This window comes from Odocoileus virginianus, chromosome 9 (assembly GCF_023699985.2).
Source record: "Odocoileus virginianus isolate 20LAN1187 ecotype Illinois chromosome 9, Ovbor_1.2, whole genome shotgun sequence".
Taxonomy (NCBI): Eukaryota; Metazoa; Chordata; class Mammalia; order Artiodactyla; family Cervidae; genus Odocoileus; species Odocoileus virginianus.
The window spans coordinates 15988132-16010822 of record NC_069682.1 but is presented as its reverse complement, the minus strand read 5'-3'; the positions used below and the strand labels follow the sequence as shown (position 1 = coordinate 16010822).

The 22691-nt window shown below is 44.6% G+C and overlaps 1 protein-coding gene across 5 annotated transcripts in view; it reads left to right on the top strand.

Moving 5' to 3' along the window:
• The window catches only part of CCNY (cyclin Y), a 115553-nt gene that overhangs the window by 73502 nt on the left and 19360 nt on the right, over positions 1-22691 (top strand). For all 5 annotated transcript variants that reach the window (XM_070472008.1, XM_070472004.1, XM_070472006.1 and 2 more), the window contains 3 exons: positions 6858-6932; positions 10772-10806; positions 17331-17431. In XM_070472008.1, coding sequence (XP_070328109.1) covers positions 6866-6932; positions 10772-10806; positions 17331-17431 — 203 coding nt within the window. In that variant the 5' untranslated portion in view covers positions 6858-6865. The remainder of the gene's footprint in view (positions 1-6857; positions 6933-10771; positions 10807-17330; positions 17432-22691) is intronic.

Here is a 22691-nt window from a genome sequence, read left to right as displayed (position 1 = left end):
GAGGAAAATACTGAAGGGTGATGATCTCATTTGCAGAGTATGAGTTTGACCTCTTGGAACTGTAGACGTGCTCTCAGCTGACATATTGGAACTGAGAGAACAGTCTTCAGAGTCTGTGGAATAGACTTGCTGTAAGAGAGGCAGACTGGTTCCCTTCCTGTCATTTACTCCTGCGTCGTCGGCGCCGAGTAGGAGCCAGGTCTTTCTTTACCTCAGACAGTTCTGGGCGTCGCACCTCGGTGCCCACATTCTGGTGTCACTCACCCAGCAGGCCTCCTCACACATAGCTCACACTGCATTTGCCCCGCGTTACATCTTCTGTTTTCCTGTCTTTCACGTGATATCCTTTTGTAATCTTATTTTCGTTTTTTATCTGGTTTATTTCCCCTCTTTAAATGCTTTCAGATAATTCCTGATTTATATAACCATGATTTCTGTTCTCAGCCTTTCTGCATCTGCTCCACATGTGACCCTCATTTACATGTGTGGTGGTGACTGGGGATTGCTTCGGGTTACTTGGTGAGAATTGATCAGAGAATCTCTTGCCACCCTCTTGCTCTGTGTTCTTTACAGCACCTGTGAGCTTTTGGTGGTTTTGTGTTTGAAAGTAGAAATGCTGTCGGATCTATTACTGGGAAATCTCAGTATTACAGACTTCATTTGTCCCGGATGTTATTCAGTCCCACCTGCCTCTAAAATCAGACATGAATCTTTTTGTGGCCTGAGTGTTCTTGGTGTGTTTATGTTTTCATCCCCAGCACCCCCACATCCTTCGCTCCTCACTCAACACAGAGTCTGACTCGATTCACGGCGGCCTCAGCTCACTCCTGGGTTCTGTGGCAGCGTCCCGCCCTGACTGCTTCCCCGCCCCCAGGCCTCAGCATTCCGGGGGCCCTGGGAGTGTCACTTTGTATTTCTTGCATGCAATGCCTGCATCAAGTTGGTTCTGAGTAAATATTTATTGACCGTTGAATAAAGTGTCTTTGCTGACTTTCAGGGTGTCATTTAGCTGTCCGCAGTAGCCAATTTTACCAATATTGCCCATACTAGACCTAGTTATTGTCCTGATATTAAAACATCAATGTTCCAAGTGGTGTTTTTTCCTGTTCAGTGATAGCATTGATTCAGGCCTCAGGAGAGGCTGGTTGCTAGGAGATTCTTTCTCTTTGAATTAATCTACATGTGAGTTAATGGTTAGTTCTTGCCAGTTTTTCTTTAAAAAAAAAAACAAAGCTGAGAAGAGCTGCTTCACTTAATCATTCTCTTTGTATTTCCATTATTCAGCTTGTTTGTTGATTATTGTTGAGCATTTGGACTTTGTACACGGTCTCTGTCCGCAGTGCTGATCTGTAGGGCTGAGGACCCCGCTCAGCCTTTCCACAGGGCCCCCAAATCCCATTGGCCTTAGGCAGCACTGTCTCTGATCATCACAGGGTCCGGTGGCCTGTCAGATTGTCACCATCATCTTCAAGTGATTTGCTCAGGTAGCCGAAGAGAAGCCAGAATTCAATCTTGTCATCCTCAGTTATACATTTTTATCTTTTTCTCTCCTGGACTTTAAGTACCTTGTGCTTATTTTGCCGTCTCTCACCAGCTCTATTATCCAGGTTCTAGTTGCATCATTTGTTGTGTCTCTTGACTCTCACTTCTGATGGATCATTTCCTCTGAGTCATGTCATTTGGGATGAGGAGCCTGTCTTTGGAGGGGCTCAGAGAGGCAGACTTCTCCAGAGTGGTTTGCAGTTACTTCTGCCGGGCACACAGGGGTCTCACTGGCATGTGACCAGTTTGGTGTAAAAGTCTTGTCACAGGGTTCCCTGGACTATATGTGCAGAGTAGAGTGGAACTCCAGAACCGTGCTGGAGATTCAGACAGACCAGTGGGTACCATTCACTGCGGCGGTGGGGAGCTTGGGAGACGTTTCCCCTTCTGAGGCCCAGCTCCATTTGGGTTTATAGATAACTTTGTTTTCTAATTCAGTTTTTGTTGCAGTTGTATCTCTTTGAGGGTCTCAAGCATCTGTTCTAACTTATATCCCCTCTACTGGCTTATATCCTACCCTGCAGGACATTAAAATAAGGTAACTTCCTGAATCAGGACATTATTAATAAAGAGGATAGAATTGGTTATTGTGTCAGAATAATTGGTGTGAACCAAGACATGTGGTCACCTTGGTTGAAACCCGAGACCCAGGGCACACAGCCAGACAGCTTTTGCTCTGCCAGAAGACTCCACTTCACTCTTTGGTTAGAGGCTCGAGCCATTTCCCTTGCCTCACTCTCTAAGCTTTTCAATGGATGTCTTATATTTTATCTCAGATTTCTAGGTGCTTGTAGTGTGAGAGCTTATAGTTTATGTAGTTGCTGTATTGGCAGAACAGTCTCTCTTTAGCCTTAAACATTTAGGATCTTTTCTCTCCTTTGGTTCATCTTAACAAAGAATATTTGAAAGGGGCAGTGGAGAGACTGGAGAGAGGGTGCTGGAGCGAAAGAGGAGACAGATACAGGGAGAGGACAAGAGTGAGTAGGAAACTGAGAGATAGGCAGTTTGGAAAGAGGTGGATGGAGAGACAAAGCACTTGAATGTGAGTCAGATGTGTGCACAGACCTAGGCTGGAGTCCCACCATGCATAGGTGTGCCCCCAGGAGAGTGAGAACAGAAAGTGACCAAATGTGAGTGCATTAGAATATTTGTGAAAATAGACATGAAGTCTGCAGGGGTACAAAAGATGGCTTTGGAATCGGCGGAATTGTAGTCGCAGCAGTTTGCTGCCACGGCAACAGCAGCAGGGTTTATAAACAGGGGTGCTGATGCGGGATGCGGGGATTGGGGCTGGCCCGGTGGCAACCCGTGGAGCAAACAGTGGGGTCAGGTTCTGATGAATGGAGCACTAATGAATGGAGATAGTCACTGATCTTCAGGCAGAGGGCCAATAGTGACTAAAAATAAAAGTAAACCAAACTGATTTAAAATGAACAGGCTTTATTTGTTGATTTTTCATCATTGCTTTGCAGATCCCAGTCACACTTAGCAATATGACTACCTAAAATTGAAATTAGAAGTTTAAGATTATGACCATGTCAAATACATTTGTCTAAAGATAGGAAACAGGCCTGATGGGATCATCTGAGGTTAAGTTGGGGTTGTTTGCTGACTGCAGTTGGTCTTAAAACACTACCGAGTGCTCACGGGGTCCTTGAGTCTTTGGCCCCTACTCACTGATGCTGTCAAGCCCGAAGGGAACAGCTCGTCTCTTGGATGAGTCACTGGAACATGACCAGCCTGAGACCAGGCAGTGCGGAGAAAGTGGGTGGGAGGTAAAAGTTTCTGGTTTTTGCAGATCGTCTTTTATGTCTCCTCATCTATCCTGATTAGACCCCGCACTGCTTAGGCCTTGCCGCACCATCATGTTTTCCTTTTTCTGGTTTTCCAGACCGTCAGTCATGGATTGTAACTCCCACTTACCTTAGGCATCATCACAGGGATCTTTATAGCACTGGTGCTGGTTTAAGAGCCGAGACAAACAGGGCTATGACATCTGTGGAAAGGACAGAAAAAGCTAGGCTACGTGGCATGGGAGAATATAGTCATTTCTCAGTAACCACAGGGGATTGGTTCCAAAATCCGTGGATGCCCAAGTCCCTCATAAAATGGCATGGATTTGCATATAACCGACCACATCTCTCTATACACCTTAAGTCATCTCTAGGTTACTTATAATACCTAATGCTATGTAAATTTTATATACAGTGTTGTAAATATGCAATACAAATGTTATTTATGAGATGCCCGTGTGTGGCAAATGTATTCTTTTTGACCAGAGGTTGATTGAACCCACAGGTGCAGTTCCCACAGACATGAGGGGCTCACAGCATTGCTGTATTAAATTCTGTCAGTTTCTTTCCAGTTTTGAATAAAGGGATCCTATCATGCCTTGTACTCAGCCGAAAAGTGGACTGAAGCATTGTGACCGAGTATTTCTGTTTTCACCTGAAAGTCTGGCGATAGACTCTTAGAATGTTCTATTAGTATGAGGCGCTCAGTCATGTCTGACCCTTTGTGATCCTGTGGACTGTAGCCTGCCAGGCTCCTCTGTCGAGGGGATTTCCCAGGCAAGAATACTGGAGTGGGCAGCCCTTTCCTTCTTCAGGGGATCTTCCCAACCTAGGGATTGAATCTGCGTCTCCTACATTGGATTCTTTACTGCTGAGCCACCTGGAAAGCTTAATAAGTATCATCATCATAAAGAAGGAGTGGAGTTACATGTGTTTCCTGTCCCGGTCCCCCCTCCCACCTCCCTCTCCACCCGCTCCCTCTGGGTCTTCCCAGTGCACCAGGCCCCAGCACTTGTCTCATGCATCCAACCTGGGCTGGTGATCTGTTTCATGTCAGCGTATGACAAAAACCACTACAATATTGTAATTAGCCTCCAACTAATAAAAATAAATGGAAAAAAAAAATAATAAAAATAAAATAAAATAATTTTTTAAAAAAAGGAGTGGGCTGAAGTCAACTTCAGGGACTCCACATCTAAAACTGCCTTTTCTCTCTGAGGCACAGTCACCTCCAAGGGGTCTCTGTGACAGCCATCGGGGGTTGCCTCCAGGGTACAAGGCAGAGTGCCAAAGTAGTGATGCCTTTGAATTGTGGTGCTGGAGAAGACTAGTGAGAGTCCCTTGGACTGCAAGATCAAACCAGTCAATCTTAAGGGAAATCAGCCCTGAATACTCATTGGAAGGACTGATGCTGAAGCTGAAGCTCTAGTATCTTGGTCACCTAATGTGAACAACCAGCTCATTGGAAAAGTCCCTGGGAAGGATTGAGGGGAGGAGGAGGAGAGGGCGTCAGAGGATGAGCAGGCTGATGGCATCACCGATGTAAAGGACTTGAATTTGGGCAGACTTTGGGAGATGGTGCAGGACAGGGAAGCCTGGCATGCTGCAGCCCATGGGGTCACAAAGAGTCAGACATGACTTAGTGGCTGAACAACAGCAAAGAATAATAAAGTGCACAGTAAAAGTAATGCACTTGAATCACCCCCAAACCATCCTCCCCACCCAAATCTGTAGAAAAACTGTCTTCCACAAAGCTGGTCCCTGGTATCAAAAAGGTTGGGGACCACTGGCTTAGAGACCTAGGCTTTGACCCGCCACTCAGAACGGACGCGGAAGCCATTGCCCTTGTGTTCTCTCCTGATTGGCAGGTAGATACTTCTCACCTCAGAGGATATGATCCTCAAGTTAAAATGAGCAAAGAGCGGCTTCCCTGGTGGTCCAGGGGCCAAGACTCGGTGCTCCCAAGGCAGGGGACCCCCGGTTGGATCACTGGTCAGGGAACTAGATCCCACCTGCTGAGGTCCGAGGCACCCCAATAAATAAATAATAAATACAGTAGATATATATATTTTTAAATGAAGTGATAGAACACAAAAACAAACAAGGAGTCAGGGCCCCAGCCAGTGTGGGCCACAGGCACCATGAGGGCTCTCTTGGTCTGATTCTCTTTCTTTCCACCAGCAAGTCACAAACGCCCACCTTCCACCAGGTCATGAGCTGCCACACCTTAATGCAGGTGGCACCTCAGGCGGAGACACCGTCATTCTCTCCCTCAAGGCAGGCTCCAGAGAAAACTCACAAGCACAGACACGCCAGCACCCTCCAGAGCTGAGGCTGCCCTGAGCCCAGCAAGCTACTTGTGAGGGCCCTGGATGCCCTCAACAACAACAGCAACTTTCCTCTTATCTTTGACTGGATGAACTATTAAAGCTAAGGATAAGATCCCTTCTGTTTTTTCTTGGTGTTGATTAGATTTCTTTGCAAATTTATTGAAATAATGGAACTCAAAAGTTTTCACTGTGATGTTGGAAGCTAATTTGAAGACCGTTCTGACTTTCCATTAATTTTGGTCTTCTCTCTTCCCTCCTGTAACTTTATTCTTTTCTTTTGCTTAACCATTCTTTCCGTATGGAATTTTTTTTTAATTGAAAAAACTCCCTTGTGATGGGATTCTGATTGTTTATACTGGACAAGCCTGTCACCCTTGGAGACTGTTCTAAGGCAGGATTACAAAGGCAGATGCCAGTAGCGGGGAGGAACTGAGAACAGCCCCAAGGAGTGGGTGGTGGGGCAGAGGGTGAGGACTGGGCACTGGGGTTTTAGGTCCTGCCAGTTGCTACCATTGGGGTGGGGCCCGGTGTTGCTAAATGATCTGATTTCTCAAGAGAAGCTGGAAATACATTTTTTTTCCCTTTGTGATATATGTTTGAAATACAGAAATTATACATGGGTTCAAATTTATTAAAAAAGAAAGAAAATGAATGAATCAGACAAAACACATCTGTGGCCCTGATTATGCCCACAGATGGGCAGTGTGAGCTATTGCTCTAAAGGATTAATTTTACCTTTTCAGAAAATAACCGTCTTAATTAAGCAGAGTGTGTTGATACCAATTTGGCTGAGATATCCTATTTTAATCACATTTAACAAGGAAATACCACTCACTTAACTGTGGATTTAGATGAGTCAGTTTTAGCACATACCTCTCCTTAATTAAGTGTTAGGACTTTGTCCTGCTATTTTGTAGTTAAACTTGGTGCAGAACAGACTTTTTAAAAGAAAATGGAGTTTTGGGCTAATAGATCTCCAGCCAGGTGTCTAATTTTATGTATGACTTTCTCAAGTTTCTAAATAGCTAAGTGTTCTAAGTTGAACCTGGAAGAATCTATTAACACAGTAACTGTTGGTTTCTTCCAGAATCCTTGAGTGTCTTAGTAATCTAAGGTTTAAAAAAATTGAAAATCTTGACTCCCTCTAGTTATCAGATGGGTTTTCATATATCTTCTTTTTCTTTCTTTAAAGATTTGAACATGGAATTCAATCCTTCAGACCATCCTCGGGCCAGCACGATATTCCTCAGTAAATCTCAAACAGACGGTAGGTTCTTTCTTCTTTTTCTTTTTTTTTTTAAGACTTACGTTGGTAACTAGCCTGTCTTGATTTTCCAGTCGCTGTGATTCTCAGGATAAAGATAGAATCCCCTTTAAGTGACCACTAAGGATGTTTGGGTGGTTACCCTTTGGGGTTTCTTTACTTTATAGTAAGTCATATTTTTAGAATTTACTATTTGACGCAATTGTCCTCATTTTGCCAGTCAGTTGGGATAGTTCTAGGCAGTTTCTACCCTGAGAATCAGAAACTTTCCTTTTAAAATTTATTATTTGCATAAATTCTCTAAAGATCAGAAGTATTAGGTAGTATGTAAAAAGAAATCATAATACAACTCTAAATAAAAACACCATTATCTCAGTTGTGTCATTTGAGAGCCAGATTGAACCTGTACACTAGGGGTGGATGTTTTCCTTCTGTCATACTTGTGTTAAGCTGGTTGTTCTGTGGCGTGGAATTTCTTCTGAGGGATTTTCCCCTCTTTTCAGCCCTTGACTTATGTCACCGTTCCCTGGCCCTTGACTACAAAGGAGAGATAAAACACACAGTACAGTGAATGCAGCCTGTTCCTGCAGAAAAAAGCAGTGGAGGAATCTGTTAAATGATGTCGTAGTGACAGTGCTGAGGTCCTGGGGGTTCTAGTCGTGACTCTTGTCAAATTGCTAAGCTCTCATTTTGAGAAGATCCTAATTTGAATAAAAAATAATCAAACATATTTAAGGCAGTTCATTTTAAGAACTGATAATTCCTCAGTTATGGCTAGGTGACAACTTTGATGTAGCATAATGCTGATATAATATTGGTGATCTTGATTTAAGCAGGCCAGTGATGAGATCTGAGAGAATTTGGTGTGTTTATTTTTTTTTTTAAGTGTATAAGAAGAAATCACTGTAGGCATCAAATACTTGTGAGATAAGTTTTGAATGTTTTGGGTGGAAATTAAGCAGGACATTTTTTTCTTCACCTGGTGAAGTGGGAGCCCATGGAGAGGGGAGGGTATTGCCAGGCAGGAAAGTGGTGGTGGGGTGAAGGTTTGGAACAATGAGAAATGAGAGTCAAAAGCAAGTTTTTGCACTTAATATAGTACTATGAAAACAACTTACACGACTGGCACATTTTCAGATTCGGTTCTCACTTCCTGTGAATTCAGGGTACAGACCAACATCAGTCAGAAGCTTTTTACCTATATTCACATGGAATGGCACTAGAGCCTTTTAAGTGGGTGACATGTGGCGTGGTTGTCACGGGGAGACGGATGGCAGGGTCCTCCGACCTCACAGGATCCCTGGGTGTGAGTCAGGAATGTGCATCTACCCCTTCCCTCTCACCCTGCCCTCCTCCACTGATCGTTGGGGTGTTGGCAACTCTCGTCCTTCTGTTTTTCCTTCATTCCTCAAATGCTGGGTCTTCTCTTTGAGTGTAAAGGATCTGCTTGAGTCTCACAGGTTAAAAGCAAGGAAGAGGAACCGACACCGTCTCTGTGCGGTTCCCTGTCTCCCAGCCTGCAGAGCGAACCCTCCTGTGCCACCACCTCCTCCTCTTTGCCTCCGCTTGCCCACTAGGCTCTTCCTCCCGCCACCCCCATTAGGGGATGTGTTTGCAGTGAAACACTTAAGAATCCATAGGTTCTACGCTACTTGGGTTATGTGTCAAAAACTCCAAGGGATTTATCATCCAGAGTCCCTCCTAATCACTGCAGTTCAGTCTTAATCTCCTTCAGTTCTGTTGACAGTAAGGAATTAGAGTCCACTTAATCGTAAGACTTTCTCACCTGGTTGTGGGAGCTCCTTAGAAGTAAGGAGTTTCTGGAAAGTACACCCTAAAGCCTGTGAATGACTGTCACTCGCGTCCACTGTCATTGGTGGCATCTGGGCTGACCTGACACACTCAGGAGCCTGGAAGGAGTGGACAAGGGGCCTGCAGCATCCATGTGCCCTCTGGAGCAGCCGCAGGTCTCTTCTCCACGCCAGGCGCAGCACCTCACAGGCAAGGACCTCACATCCACACTTAGTGAAAGAGCCTCACCTGCCCTTTTCCTTTCAGCTGATGTTCCTTTTGATTTAAATATATCTCTATCCTCTCCAGTGACCTGCTTATTAACTGTGTTGATTGATTACTATGTTGTTGTTGTTCAGTCACTAAGTCCTGTCCGACTCTGCGACCCCATGGACTGCAGCATGCTAGGCTTCGCTGTCCTTCACTATCTCCCCAAGTTTGCTCAAACTCATGACCATTGAGTTGGTGATGCCACCCAACCATCTCATCCTCTGTCGTCCTCTTCTCCTGCCTTCAGTCTTTCCCAGCATCAAGGTCTTGTCCAGTGAGTAAACTCTTCACATCAGGTGGACAGTGTTGGCACTCCAGCTTCAGCATCAGTCCTTCCACTGAATATTCAGGGTTAATTTCCCTTAGGATGGACTGGTTTGATCTCCTTGCAGTCCAAGCGACTCTGAGAAGTCTTCTCCAGCACCACAATTGGAAAGCATCACTTCTTCGGCACTCTGTGTTCTTTATGGTCCAGCTGTTACTCTGTGCTGTGCACATTCAGTCGTGTCCAACTCTGTGAGACCCCATGGACTGTCGCCCACCAGGCTCCTCTGTCCATCGGATTTCTCAGGCAAGAATACTGGAGTGGGTTGCCATTCCCTCCTCCAGGGAATCTTCCCGACCCAGGGATCAAACCTGGGTCTCTCGCATTGCAGGCAGATTCTGTATGGTCAGAGCCAGCAGGGAAGCCCCAGAACACTGGAGTGGGCAGCCTGTCCCTTCTCCAGGGAATCTTCCCGACCCAGGGATCAAACCTGGGTCTCCTGCACTGCAGGCAGATTCTGTACGGTCTGAGCCAGCAGGGAAGCCCCAGAACACTGGAGTGGGCAGCCTGTCCCTTCTCCAGGGAATCTTCCCGACCCAGGGATCAAACCTGGGTCTCCTGCACTGCAGGCAGATTCTGTACAGTCTGAGCTACCAGGAAAGCCCCAGAACACTGGAGTGGGCAGCCTGTCCCTTCTCCAGGGGATCTTCCTGACTGGACCCTTACTCTCTATACTCTCATAAGGGAGTTTTCAGGAAAGAAAATGCAAAACTCAGTGATACTAGGTTGTTAAAAAGCTCCTCTGGGTTCCCTGTCTCCCCCCTCTACATCTTTGAGGTTGAGGGCCCCCATTTTGAGAAACATTGAGGTCTGGGAAACGAAGGTGGGGTGCTGACCCTGTCACACACACAGCAGCGTGAGAATGGTCTCTAAGAAGGGGTGCTTTTGTTGTGAGTTTGCTCGGCCTCCCTGAGGGGGCAGGGTGCTCTGGGAGGCCCCCCAGCACCAGCGCAGAGAGTAACTGGTTTCCAGTGATGCTTCCGACGTCCAGTGTCCTGTATTTTCATCCAGTTATGGGTAGTATTGTTATCATTTGTTGTCTAGTCACCAGGTCGTGTCATATTTCACCCTAATAGTATGGGCCTTTATGGGTCTGTTTTGGTTAGAAATAAATAGCCCTGCTTTTTGTTGACCATCTTAATTAGTGGCTGCATGCAGAATTTTATGAGCTTTACTAGTTACTGTTTTCTTTAGTTATTGGGAAGCCGTTACCACTCCATTAACTATGGCGCAGTGGTTTTGTTGGGTGCTATGGTGTATGTGGTTTTATGTTCTGCTCTCTTAGCATAGGTCACATCTGCATGTGTGCAGATCATTTCTTAAGTCATAATTGAGCAGGTTGGATATGTTGGTTGGTGGAAGGATGGGGCCTTGACACAGAGGCCCGTCCTCAGCAACCTGCCAGGGGTTAGCACGCAGGCGTGTAACATTTCTGTTGCATCTTTTGTTTTCACAGTGAGAGAAAAGCGCAAGAGTCTCTTCATTAACCATGTAAGTGGAACTGTTCCCCTGTGTTCTTCGTAATAACTGTCCAGAGACCATCCACACTGTGTGTGCGGTGGGGAAGTGGTCCATGAATCTTGTCTGCACGTGGAAGAGTGTGAAGAAGGCTGCAGGGCACTCGTGCTTTGTTTGGCCTGTGGCTGGATGGGCACGGCTTGGCATTTATCGCCAGGGCCAGTGTGGCCTGAAGCCTCGGGCTGCTGCTGCTCCTGGGAGGGTGTGCGTGGATAGTGCGGCATCAGATGCCACAGGTCTTTTCCTGCCTCCCTTCCCCCCAAGTGACTGTCTTCTAACTTAGTCCCATTTGAATAAGCAAACACATGTTTTCTTCCCCCTTGTTGTTTATAGGTCCAACAGAGTCTGCATGTTCCTTCGATGCTCTAAGAAAGGATGAACTTGACAACACTTGAATTTTAAAACGAATTAAAAAAAAAAAACCAGCTCTAGTCTCTCGGCCATTCTGAGCAGCGTCTCCCTGCCCTGCTGGCCAGGCATAAAGACCCTTGATCTTTCTCTTCTGATCAGTGGGTACAGCCAGCCTCCCTCCACCCTGCCCAGGGGTGACCTCAAGCTTCCCCTCAGGACTGTGGTGCTTGGCCACCAGGAGATCTATGGCCATACCTCCTAATCCTCTAAACTTAGGCCTCTTGATGAAGTAGGTGTGTTACCAAATAAGTATATGCCATCAATTCTCATATCGAAAATGAGAATGATGTATTTGATTTCTCAGTGGTTTTTCTCAGGATTTCTAAACTGTCTGCATTTAAGTATTTGTGGATCTTGAAGTGCTTGGCTCTGGAGCTTTGTGCTAAACAGACTTAAAGCCATAATATTGCCTCTTCTGCCCTTTGAAAATCTGGGCAAAATGCAGTTGAAAAGAAATACATAGCCGGACCCTTGCACCCAAAGGGCTCCACGCTCAGCCCATAGGAGGTTGGTGAGTCCTTCGTAGGCAATGGTCTCGGGGTTGGAGAGACGCCCTATAGTTTTTATCAGATTCTTACAGCAGTTCACGGCCTGTTTCTGGCCCTCTCCGGTTTTGCCACGGCAGTGTGAAGCATCTGTGAAATTATGAGCTGTGTCTTAAGGAAAATATGCTGGAAATTGCTATGCCCTTTTTGATTTGTTTTGAAAGCTGTATCTGCCTGGACCTAGAGAGGTGGGAGGTTTGACCCCATTCTGTAAACCCTCATTCCCGTCTCTTCACGTGCCGGAGGCACTAGAACACTGCCCCCCGCTTCGCACGTCTGCCCAGGAGCTTGTAGACCCCCTCTGCTGGTCACTGCAGCCACATTCAAGTGGCTGGAGGGGAGGTCTGCCCTCGTACCAGCCACACGCCCCACATGTCTCCCCCGCGCCCCACAACTTCACGCTCTGCGGCACACCATCCTGGCACCTGCCCCGCACCGTGCCCCCTGACTCAGCGTGTCCTCTCACCCCTGCCAGCCTCTCGCCCCCCGACACAAAGAGCGGAAGCACAGTTGCTGGAATGTGCTCAGATGTGCTCATTCCTATAAAAGAAATCTCTGTGCTGCCTTATGCAACAGATGCCCCGGTAACAGCGTGCCCTCCAGACCACATTGCACAGTAGCATCTCGGCTCTGCCCACGCTGGGAGAAGCCACTGGAATGTGCCGTTTCAACCAACTGAAGTAGAATTGGAGTGGAAGTACCTGCAGGTTCAATTAGGCTAATAAATCAGCTGTGCTTTTTAAGTTTTGAGACACTTGAGTGTCATAAGTTAGGGCAATAAAGAGACGATAAGTGGTAATAATAATCATCAGTCAGTCTAGCCAACATTTTATACCATGTTTGTGCCAGACTCTGTTCTTTAGTTTAATGTGCTTGATAACTGTGTCCAGGAGGTACTGTGTGTCACTCCAGTCTTCCATATGGGGAAGGTGAGGCACAGAGAATCAGCCATCTGAGCAGTGGAGCCAGCCCGGGGCCCAGGGGGCTGGCCTGGGCCATTCAGTCCTCAGACAGTCATTCCAAGCACCACCCGGACACAAGTTGTTTAGCTTTTTATCTGAAGACAGAGAACACTGTTTTCTGAATTGGGGCCCCAGCTAACATTTATTATTTCTTTTGTTGTTGAACTCTGGAATGACCATTATTCTTTGCCCTTGTTTATAAAACCCGCTGTGTTTTTTATTTGTTTTATTGTGAGGGATGTTGTTTCTTTTAATTTACCCTTCAAGTTTCTGAAGAAGCTGCTTATTAGTACATGCTGCTAAGACAATCTTTAAAGAGGCTACTATTTAAGAAAAAACAGTGGGTGTAGGTAAGCCATGTGAGGAAAGGTGAGGGGTGATGGTCACAACAGGAAATAGCTTCCACCAGGTGGAGAGAAACAAGGTCTTTTCTGGCTCCAGTACAGTAACACAGTCTAGCAAGTGATGGAAGCTGCCTTTGGGTACCGCCTCCAAGGAAGGGGCCAAAAGAAGGAACCCCTGGCTGGAAAAGAGGGTACCACTCGCTGGCTGAGAACTGCCAAGAGAGACTTACAAAGTAAAAGGAGCTTCTTCTAAAAGAATTATTATAGATTTTAAATCTTGAAGCTATTTGAGGATAAACCCTTGGGGGAGTTTTAACAGTAAGTTAAACCAGGGCATATTATAAAGATTAATATTCTAATCAGCACTATGTTTTAGATGTAATTATCAGATCAACAGTTACAGGAAAATTTAATACATTACAATAGAGACACAGGTATTTTAGCAAGGATTGCGTAAAGGGCTTTATTTAAAGTTCATAGCTTGCTTAAAATTTGCTGAAGTTTTGGCTAGCTGTTTTAATGAATCTTTTAATTAAGATGTGGTAGTCTCTGATTATAAATTGTGGGTGGCATTGTCGGTGGCTGAGAGTCTGGAATCTCTCTCCTGAAATTTAGGGAAAACGCACATCTTTTGCTTTAGCTTAATTTTTCCGTGACGTTCTCTTCCCCTTGATGACAGTGTACTTGAAGGGAATTGATCATTCTAAGTTAAAGAAAAAATTAAAACAGAGTGAGTCAGGAGTTGAATGGCCAGCCTCCTTCACCCTCAGCAAAATGATCACAATTATTTGTCTTAATATTGAGACAGGTGGTAGCTATAAAAACTTCACAAAGGAATATAGAGCGTTCTTTATCAGTTTAGCAAGAGCCATATTTGGAGCTGGACTTGGAGCCAAAAGAATTTTGTTCAAGCCCTAAATCTACCAGCTAATAAAAGGGGGACCTTGAAAAAGTCTTGAAGTCATAGTTGTCTGATCTCGTAGAATGACTCCTGGTCCGCCTGTTTACCTAGTGGACTGAACAGAAGGTGATTTGCAGAAGTGATTTTAGCACCATCTGAGTATGCTGATGTTATTATTGTTACTGCTCATTAGATTTGTAGGTAAATTTTGTGTTTCCAAGTTCAGTAGCAAAACTGATCAAAGTCTTTCTGGTATTTTGAGTACAGGTATAGTTTTTTCGTAAGTATTAAGCCATAGAAGTTAAGGAATGAAGTGAATGTGATCCAGGAGCTGAAATTTTAAAAATTCTAAACCTTGCTTTTGCCTCTCTGGGAGCTTTGCTCTTAACAGAGTACAGATTTATTGAGTACAGTCCCTGCCTGCCTCTGCCACACGAGAGTTCAAACAAGGAACCAGGCAGGGGCGCTGCCCTGGGCGCAGAAGCCTCTCTGTGGAGGGATCCTTGTTCTCTCAGCTTTTTTTTTTTTTTGGTGGGGGGGGGGGGTGGATGTCAGATCAAGAGAAGTATACATTCTGTGAATCTTGTAGCCCTTCTATCCAGCAAATGACTTAATGCCCAAATACGGTTTCAAACTTAACCCCATTATAACAATGCCAAGGACTTATATTCAATTTAGAAATTACTAAATAGTTTGAAGGGAGCTTCCCTGATGGCTCAGATGGTAACGAATCTGCCTGCACTGTAGGAGACCTGAATTCCATCCCTGGGTCGGGACCCCCTGGAGAAGGGATTGGCTATCCACTCCAGTATTCTTGCCTGGAAAATCCCATGGACAGAGGAGCCTGGTGGGCTACAGTCCATGGGGCTGCAGAGTCAGAAAGCTGAGTTGGCAACGCCGTTTGGCACACCAGCCCTTAGTGATAGAGGGCTCCGGCCAACAGCTGGCAGATCTCAGGCCAGGACCGGCTCCTGGGGGGTACTGGTTTCCAGTTAACCCTGTGACCCCAAAGGGCACTGCACTCCTGCAAGGAGGACGAGGGAGTGCCCACTCTGTGACCTGGTGCGTCACGACCGCCTCTTCTTAACTCTAGTGCTCATGTTTTCTTAGGGAAACCATTTACTCTTGGCTCTTCCCATCACATTTTCATCTTGAGGAAATTTGTGTCAGAGGAAACAGTAGAAACCTCACAAATTAAAAAAAAAAAGGAAACCTCACAAATAGAAACCAGTCATTGCTGTCCTTTGCGTCACTGTTGTGATTATTCCTAAATAATAATTTTCTTGTATCTCTAAAGATTCTTTAACATATCAACTAATTACTGAATTTTTGTGTTAAGTATATCTGTTGAGGTTTCTGTTTCAGGTAGATTTTCCATTGGTGGGGAAAATTTCATAAGGATTTTTAAAACTTGCCACACATGTTAATAACTATTATTAGATTGCAAGTTTTTGTCTGTGACTCAAGTGTGATTGCTACCTGACCCACAAAAGAGATCAAAATGGTTTTTAATGCCTCCGGCTTGTCTTAATGAAACTGTTGTGATTAATTTGATAGACGTGAAAAATGCCATGTTAAAATTGCACTCAGGTAACTTGAACTTGACAGGCTTTTTTGGTGCCCTTATCTTACACAGGCACAGAACAATGTGTGCCTAAACACACTGGCCAAGAACAAGCCTTATCTTTTGAGTTCCCTGACTCTGGTTATTTCCTCCTGACCCACATGGCCTTTGTAAAAGCCGCGCTCAGGAGGGTCCTAGCGATTCAGTAGTGCAGTGCCCTCTGCCGGGGATTTTAGGAACTGTATGCCTCAAGGAGTGACGATTAGCAAGAGGGGAGATTGTTTATTTTTTTTTCCATATATTTGTATTAGTTGGAGGCTAATTACTTTACAACATTGCAGTGGTTTTTGTCATACATTGAAATGAATTAGCCATGGATTTACATGTATTCCCCATCCCGGTCCCCCCTCCCACCTCCCTCTCCACCCGATCCCTCTGGGGGGAGATTGTTTATAATGCTGTCTTCTGTTTCTTAGGCTGTTGCATATTTCCATAATTTTATCACATGGGAAAGTGAAAGTCACTTATTCGTGTCCAACTCTGCAACCCCATGTACTATACAGTCCATGGAATTCTCCAGGCCAGAATACTGGAGAGAGTAGCCTTTCCCTTCTCCAGGGGATTGTCCCAACCCAGGTCTCCAGCATTGCAGGCAGATTCTTTACCACCTGAGCCACAAGGGAAGCCCTAATCACATGGGAAACCTTATTAAATAAGTAAATGTTAAACAGGGCGTTTGGTCTCTGATGAGCTTTAAGGCTCCTTTCGTGTTCATAAACCGTGGGTACTGAGTGCTTCCCTGGGGGTGGGCAGGTGAGTCAGGGCAGGGTTATTATCCTTAAGGAATTAATTGTTGTGGTTGCTGAAAATGACACTTTTGATTGTCAGCATAGCACCAGGCCAGCCGAAACTCGTTTGGGTGATTTGATTCTTTTTTTTTTTTTTTTAGTATGCTTTGAGCAAGAATGATCCAGATTGATATCTACTAATCACATTGCCCACATAATTGCCAAAAATCTACTTACTATTCAATTAGATGTCATCTGCGTGTAATTGAAATTCTGTTTTCTCTAACAGTATGTTTGAGAAGTATACTTCTCAGTTCTAAGGTTTTCCAAAGAGCTCAGAATTTACACTGCCTGAAAGAACCAGGTACACAGCTGCCACAGGCGCCCCACCTGAAGCTCCTCCACTGGTCATATTTTCAAAACATCAGATGACTTTCACCTTTAAAATGTATTTTGCCCTTAAAGAAGGAGTACTTTTTTCTTTACATCTTCACCTCCTGAAATTGAAGAGTAGGAGATTCTTAATTCACAGTGACTGCATCTTCCATGGTCCCCAAATCAACTGTACCTCGGGGGTAGGAAAAAATGGGTGCTGTGGGCTCCTGTCTTGATTCTGGAGCCTCACACCAGGCTGTCCCCCGCAGCATGGGCTTTTGCTGGGGAGATGAGCGCATGCTGCTTGTTTCTCAGGGATTTTTATGGACTCTGCAGCACACCCTTTGATGCTCGATTTTGGGAGTGTGCTGAGCTGATGGAGGTTTGGGACTGGGAGTGGTGGTGGTGATTTTTTTATATGGAAGAACACAGAATTCTATTGTAGGAAGAAAGTGAGTTTTGTGCTGTACTTGCTGGTAGTATTAACATTTCTCGGTTAGACACTTTTCCTCTATAGGCTGGTCTCAAGGTGAAGGGGATGATGGTCCTCAGAAGAATTTTGAGCCCCTTTTTAATTGTTCTTGTATTGTTGCCATTGTTTTTGTAGCATCCTCCAGGACAAATAGCGAGGAAATACAGCTCCTGCTCGACTATTTTCCTAGATGATAGCACAGTCAGTCAACCAAACCTCAAGTATACAATTAAATGGTGGGTATATGCATTTTTCCTTCACTGAATGCCTTTTCTGTTCCTTAACCTGCTGGCTAACTGTTTGTTTGTGGGATCTGTGAGTGGTAAGATTGGGGAGGGGGAGGACATTGGCAGGGAGTCTTTTAAAAATGTGATTGGGGAGTTAAAATGTGGAAGTCTTAAAAATATGTGTATTACCATTTACAAAAAAAGACCAAAATTTTCAATGACTTGAAATTGTAAGTTAAGCATAGTTTTGTTTTTGTGCATGCTTTCTACCTTCCCACTTTGTATGGACTCCATCCCAGCCTAACTCTGCTTGAATTTTACTGTCAGAATGTGATGGGTCCCACTTTGACTTGGGGCTGCAGTAGAGAGCAGGCGTGGCACCATGGAAGTGTGCTTGTCTGGAGCAAGGACAGCAGGCTTCTGACCTTGGCTCCCTTCCCAGCAGGGAGGGTGGGAATGAAGACCCTTTGCTTTGGGCTTCTGCTGTAAAGTGGGGTTTAAGGGAGGAAGGGGAGTCTTTGGATTAAAATTTTTCCCTTTGGGCTTCAGCTCCCTTATTTTAAAGTGGGAGGTGGGAGGGCCAGAACACTGGTTTTCCCTGAAGTGTGCCCCTCAGCATTGTAGTAGAAAGCCTTGACTGAGGTTACAGAGACCCATTTGCTGGGGATCTGGTCTAGGCTTAACTGTGAAAAACCTGGGGTATTTTGCCTCTGTACTCATTTAGGGAGAATCCACGTTTAACAGCTCACTGTGCCATCCTGTGCAGTGAGTGTTTGCTTTCTAAATAAGATGCTTTCTGTTCCATTGGGCCAGGCCTCCAGGTCTAGAAACCCTTTCCTGCACATGCCCATATGTGACAGTGTTAGGCCTGCCAGGCGGTGGAGACAGGGATGGTCTTCTATGGACAGTGTCCCCTCAAGGGAGAGGGTGAGAGTTGGGCCCACCTGGAGAGTTGGGTGGGTTGCATGTCTCCTGTGGGTTGCATGTCTCAAAGACCTAAATGGGAACGTAGCTTCTTCCTTTGTTCCATTGGTGATAGAGGGTATAGTGGTGACCAGTGGGCATCACCGCATGGTGGACAATCACAGCTAGGGGACTGTGTGTGCCCTCGCTCCACTGTTCTGCTCTTGGTCAAGCCACTCTGCCCTGGGAGCTTCATGCCAGGAACGAGAGGTGCTAGGGGGGTGGGAGCCTGGAGACCTGGTAGCACCCACTCCAGCCCTGGAGCCCAGCCTCCGTGGGGCCTGAGACCTGCCTTCCAGGGCCAGTGGGTTTCCTGGGCCTCTGACTCTGTGGCTCCGCACTTCCCCTGGGGCTGACTTCACGCTGCCCCTGGTTGTGACACAGACACTCGGGGGCCCAGCAGGAAATCTGGGTGACAGTTGGATACTCCGGTATTGAGTCTGGGAGGGGCCAGCTCCAAAGTCACGTGTGTGGTTTGTGCATCAGCAGTTTTAGCCATACTGCACCTGCGAGGTCCTTGCAGGGATCTGGTGATCCCGGTCACCAGATCCGGGATCTGGATTGTCAGCCCCTCCAGGAGGGTTTCGTGGGTAGCCAAGGCTGAGGACCCCGGATGTCTGTGGACCTCTACCTTCCAGTTCCCTTGAAGGTGTCACCTGTGGTTAATACCACGAGGAAGAGAAGGGTCTCCCACACAAAGGGTGGAACATCCAACCTGACACCCTCAGTCTCATTAGGTTGTGACTTGTGTCTGCAAAAAAAAGTGAAAACTTAACCTGTCTTAAGAACTACCACAGATGCTGGATTCTTCTAGAAAACATATCACATCAACTTGGTCTCTCCTCGTTGTAAACACTGACAACTGGTATATGGTATCAGTTTGTCTCATTATTGTGATGTTGATTATGTGCTTAAAGGGGTCACACAGAGAGCCCCAGGTAGAGTTCCCTGTGCTGTACACGCTAACACCCTCTTACTGAGATGCCCATAGTTCCCCACTGGTGGGTTTTCTTCTTGTTGCAACAAGCAGTGAAACTACCCACGGAGTCAGATGAAGAAGGACATGAAGACGTCAAGCCCTGAGCCTTTGGAGTGGGAGCACTGACTCCAGGACCCTGGACTACTGACCCCGGGGAGTGTCAGACAGCGAGAACTCACAGAGGAAACCACCTGGATACAAGAGCCGGCGTCACGCAGCCGCCAGTAGCTCCCTGTGGAGTATCAGACAGCGAGACTCACACAGAGGAAACCACCTGAACACAAGAGCCGGCGTCACGCAGCCGCCAGTAGCACCCTGTGGAGTATCAGACAGCGAGAACTCACAGAGGAAACCACCTGAACACAAGAGCCGGCGTCACGCAGCCGCCAGTAGCTCCCTGTGCAGGACGCCCCATCTAAACAACAAACAAAACAAAAATACACACTCAGTCATCAGCAGACAGGACTACCACCTCGCCCAGCCTTGCCCATCAGAGGAAAAACAAACAAAAGCTCACCACAAATCTCACCCTATACAAAGCTTACACAAACCACTGTACCAGCCTTAGGAGGGCAGAAACCAAAAGGAAGAAAGAATTCAACCTTGAAGCCAGGGAAAAGGAGACCTCAAACACAATAAGTTTAAAAAAAAAAATGAAAAGGCAGAGAAATGCTACACAGATGAAGGACCAAATTAGAAACACAGAAGTCCAAATAAATGAAGAGGAAATAGGCAAACTACCTGAAAAAGAATTCAGAATAATGATAGTAAAGATGATCAAAAACCTTGAAATCAAAATGGGGAAAATGCAAGAATCAGTTAATAAAGACCTTGAAGAATTAAAGAATAAACCTACAGAGACAACACAATTATTGAAATTAAAAATACTCTTGAAGGAATTTGAAGCAGAAGTACAAATCAGTGAGCTGGAAGATAAAATGGTGGAAATAACTTCTGAAGAGCAGAATAAAATAAAAAGAATGAAAAGAACTGAGGATAGCCTTAGAGACCTCTGGGACAATATCAAAAGCACAAACATTCGAATTATAGGGGTCCTAGAAGAAGACAAGAAAAAGAAAGGCTGTGAGAAAATTTTTGAAGAGATTATAGTTGAAATTTCCTCAAGATGGAAAAGGAAATCATCAAATCAAGTCCAAGAGGCACAGAGAGTCCCATGTAGGGTAAACCCAAGGAGAAACATGCTAAGACACATACTAATCAAACTAACAAAGGCTAAACACAAAGAAAGAATACTAAAAGCAGCAAGGGAAAAGCAACAGGTCACATACAAGGGAAACACCATACATTTAACAGCTGGATCTGTCAGCAGAAACTCTGCCAAAAAGAGCAGAGTTCTGAAAGGCCAGAAGGGAATGGCGGGCTCTATTTGAACTACTGAAAGGGGAGAATCTACAACCAAGATTACTGTACCTGGCAAGGATCTCATCCAGAATTTATAGAGAAATAAAAAGCTTTTCAGACAAGCAAAAGTTAAGAGAATTCAGTACCATGAAACCAGCTTTACAACAAATGTTAAAGGGACTTACATAGTCAAGAAATACAAGAGAAGGAACAAGATCTACAAAGTCAACCCCAAACAATTAAGAAAATGGCAATAGGAACATATATATCAATAATTACTTTAAATGTAAATGGATTAAATGATCCAACCAAAAGACACACACTGGCTAAATGGATACAAAAACAAGACCCATATATATGCTGTCTACAAGAAACCCACTTCAGACCTCAAGCCACATAAGACTGAAAGTGAGAGGATGGAAAAATATATTCCATGAAAATAGGAAGCAAAAGAAACCTGCAGTAGCAGTTCTCACATCAGACAAAAGAGACCTTAAAATAAAGAAGATCACAAGAGATAAGGACAGATGCTATAATGATCAGGGGATCAATCCAAGAGGATGACATAACAATTGTAAATATCTATGCACCCAACATAGGAGCACCTCAATACATAAGACAAACACTAACAGATACAAAAGGAGAAATTGACAGTAACACAATAATAGTAGGAGACCGCACTCACACCATTGGACACATCATCAAAACAGAATATTAATAAGGAAACACAAGTCTTAAATGATATATTAGATGAGGTGGATCTCATTGATATCTTTAGGACATTCCATCTAAATGCAGAAGAATACACCTTCTCAAGTGCACATGGAACATTCTCCAGGATAGACCACATCTTGGGTCACAAATCAAACCTCATTAAATTTAAGAAAATTGAGATTGTATCAAGCATCTTCTCCAACCGTGACGCTATGAGACTAGATATCAATTATAAGAAAAAAAAAACTAAGAAACACAAACACATGGAGATTAAACAACACATTTCTAAATAACCAACAGGTTACTTAAGAAATAAAAAGGGAAATAAAAAAACTTCTAGAAACAAATGACAATGAAAACATGACAACTCAAAACCAATGGGATGCAGCAAAAGCAGTTCTAAGAGGGAAGTTTATAACAATGCAATCCTACCTCAAGAAACAAGAGAAACATTGAATAGACAACCTAACTTTACACCTAAAACAATAGGAAAAAGAACAACAAAAAAAAAACCAAAATTAGTAGAAGGAGAGCAATGATAAAGATCTGAGCAGAAATAAGTGAAAAAGAAATGAAAGAAACAATAGTAAAGATTAATAAAATGAAAAGCTGTTTCATTAAGAAGATAAACAAACTTGACAGACCCTTTAGCCAGACTCATCAAGAAATCATCAAATCAACAAAATTAGAAATGAAAAAGAGATTACAACAGACAGTGCAGGAATACAAAGGATTATAAGAGACGAGACTACTATGAACAACTATATGGCAATAAAATGGATAACCTGGAAAAAATGGACAGATTCTTAGAAAAGTTCAATCTTCCAGGAAGAAATAGAAATTATGAACAACCCAGTTATAAGCACGGAAATTGAAACTGTGATCAAAAATCTCCCCAAAAACAAAAGCCTAGGACCAGATGGCTTCACAGGAGAGTTCTGTCAGACATTTAGAGAAGAGCTAATGCCTATCCTTCTAAAACTCTTACAAAATATTGCAGAGGAAGGAACACTTCCAAACTCATTCTGCAAGGCCACCATCACCCTGATACCAAAACCAGACAAAGACAACACAGAAAAGAAAACCTTATTACCAAATTCAGACTTAAATTGAAGAAAGTAGGGAAAACCACTAGACCATTCAGTTATGACCTAAATCAAATCCCTTACGATTATACAGTGGAAGTGACAAATAGATTCAAGGGATTAGATCTGATAGAGTGCCTGAAGAACTATGGATGGAGGTTCATGA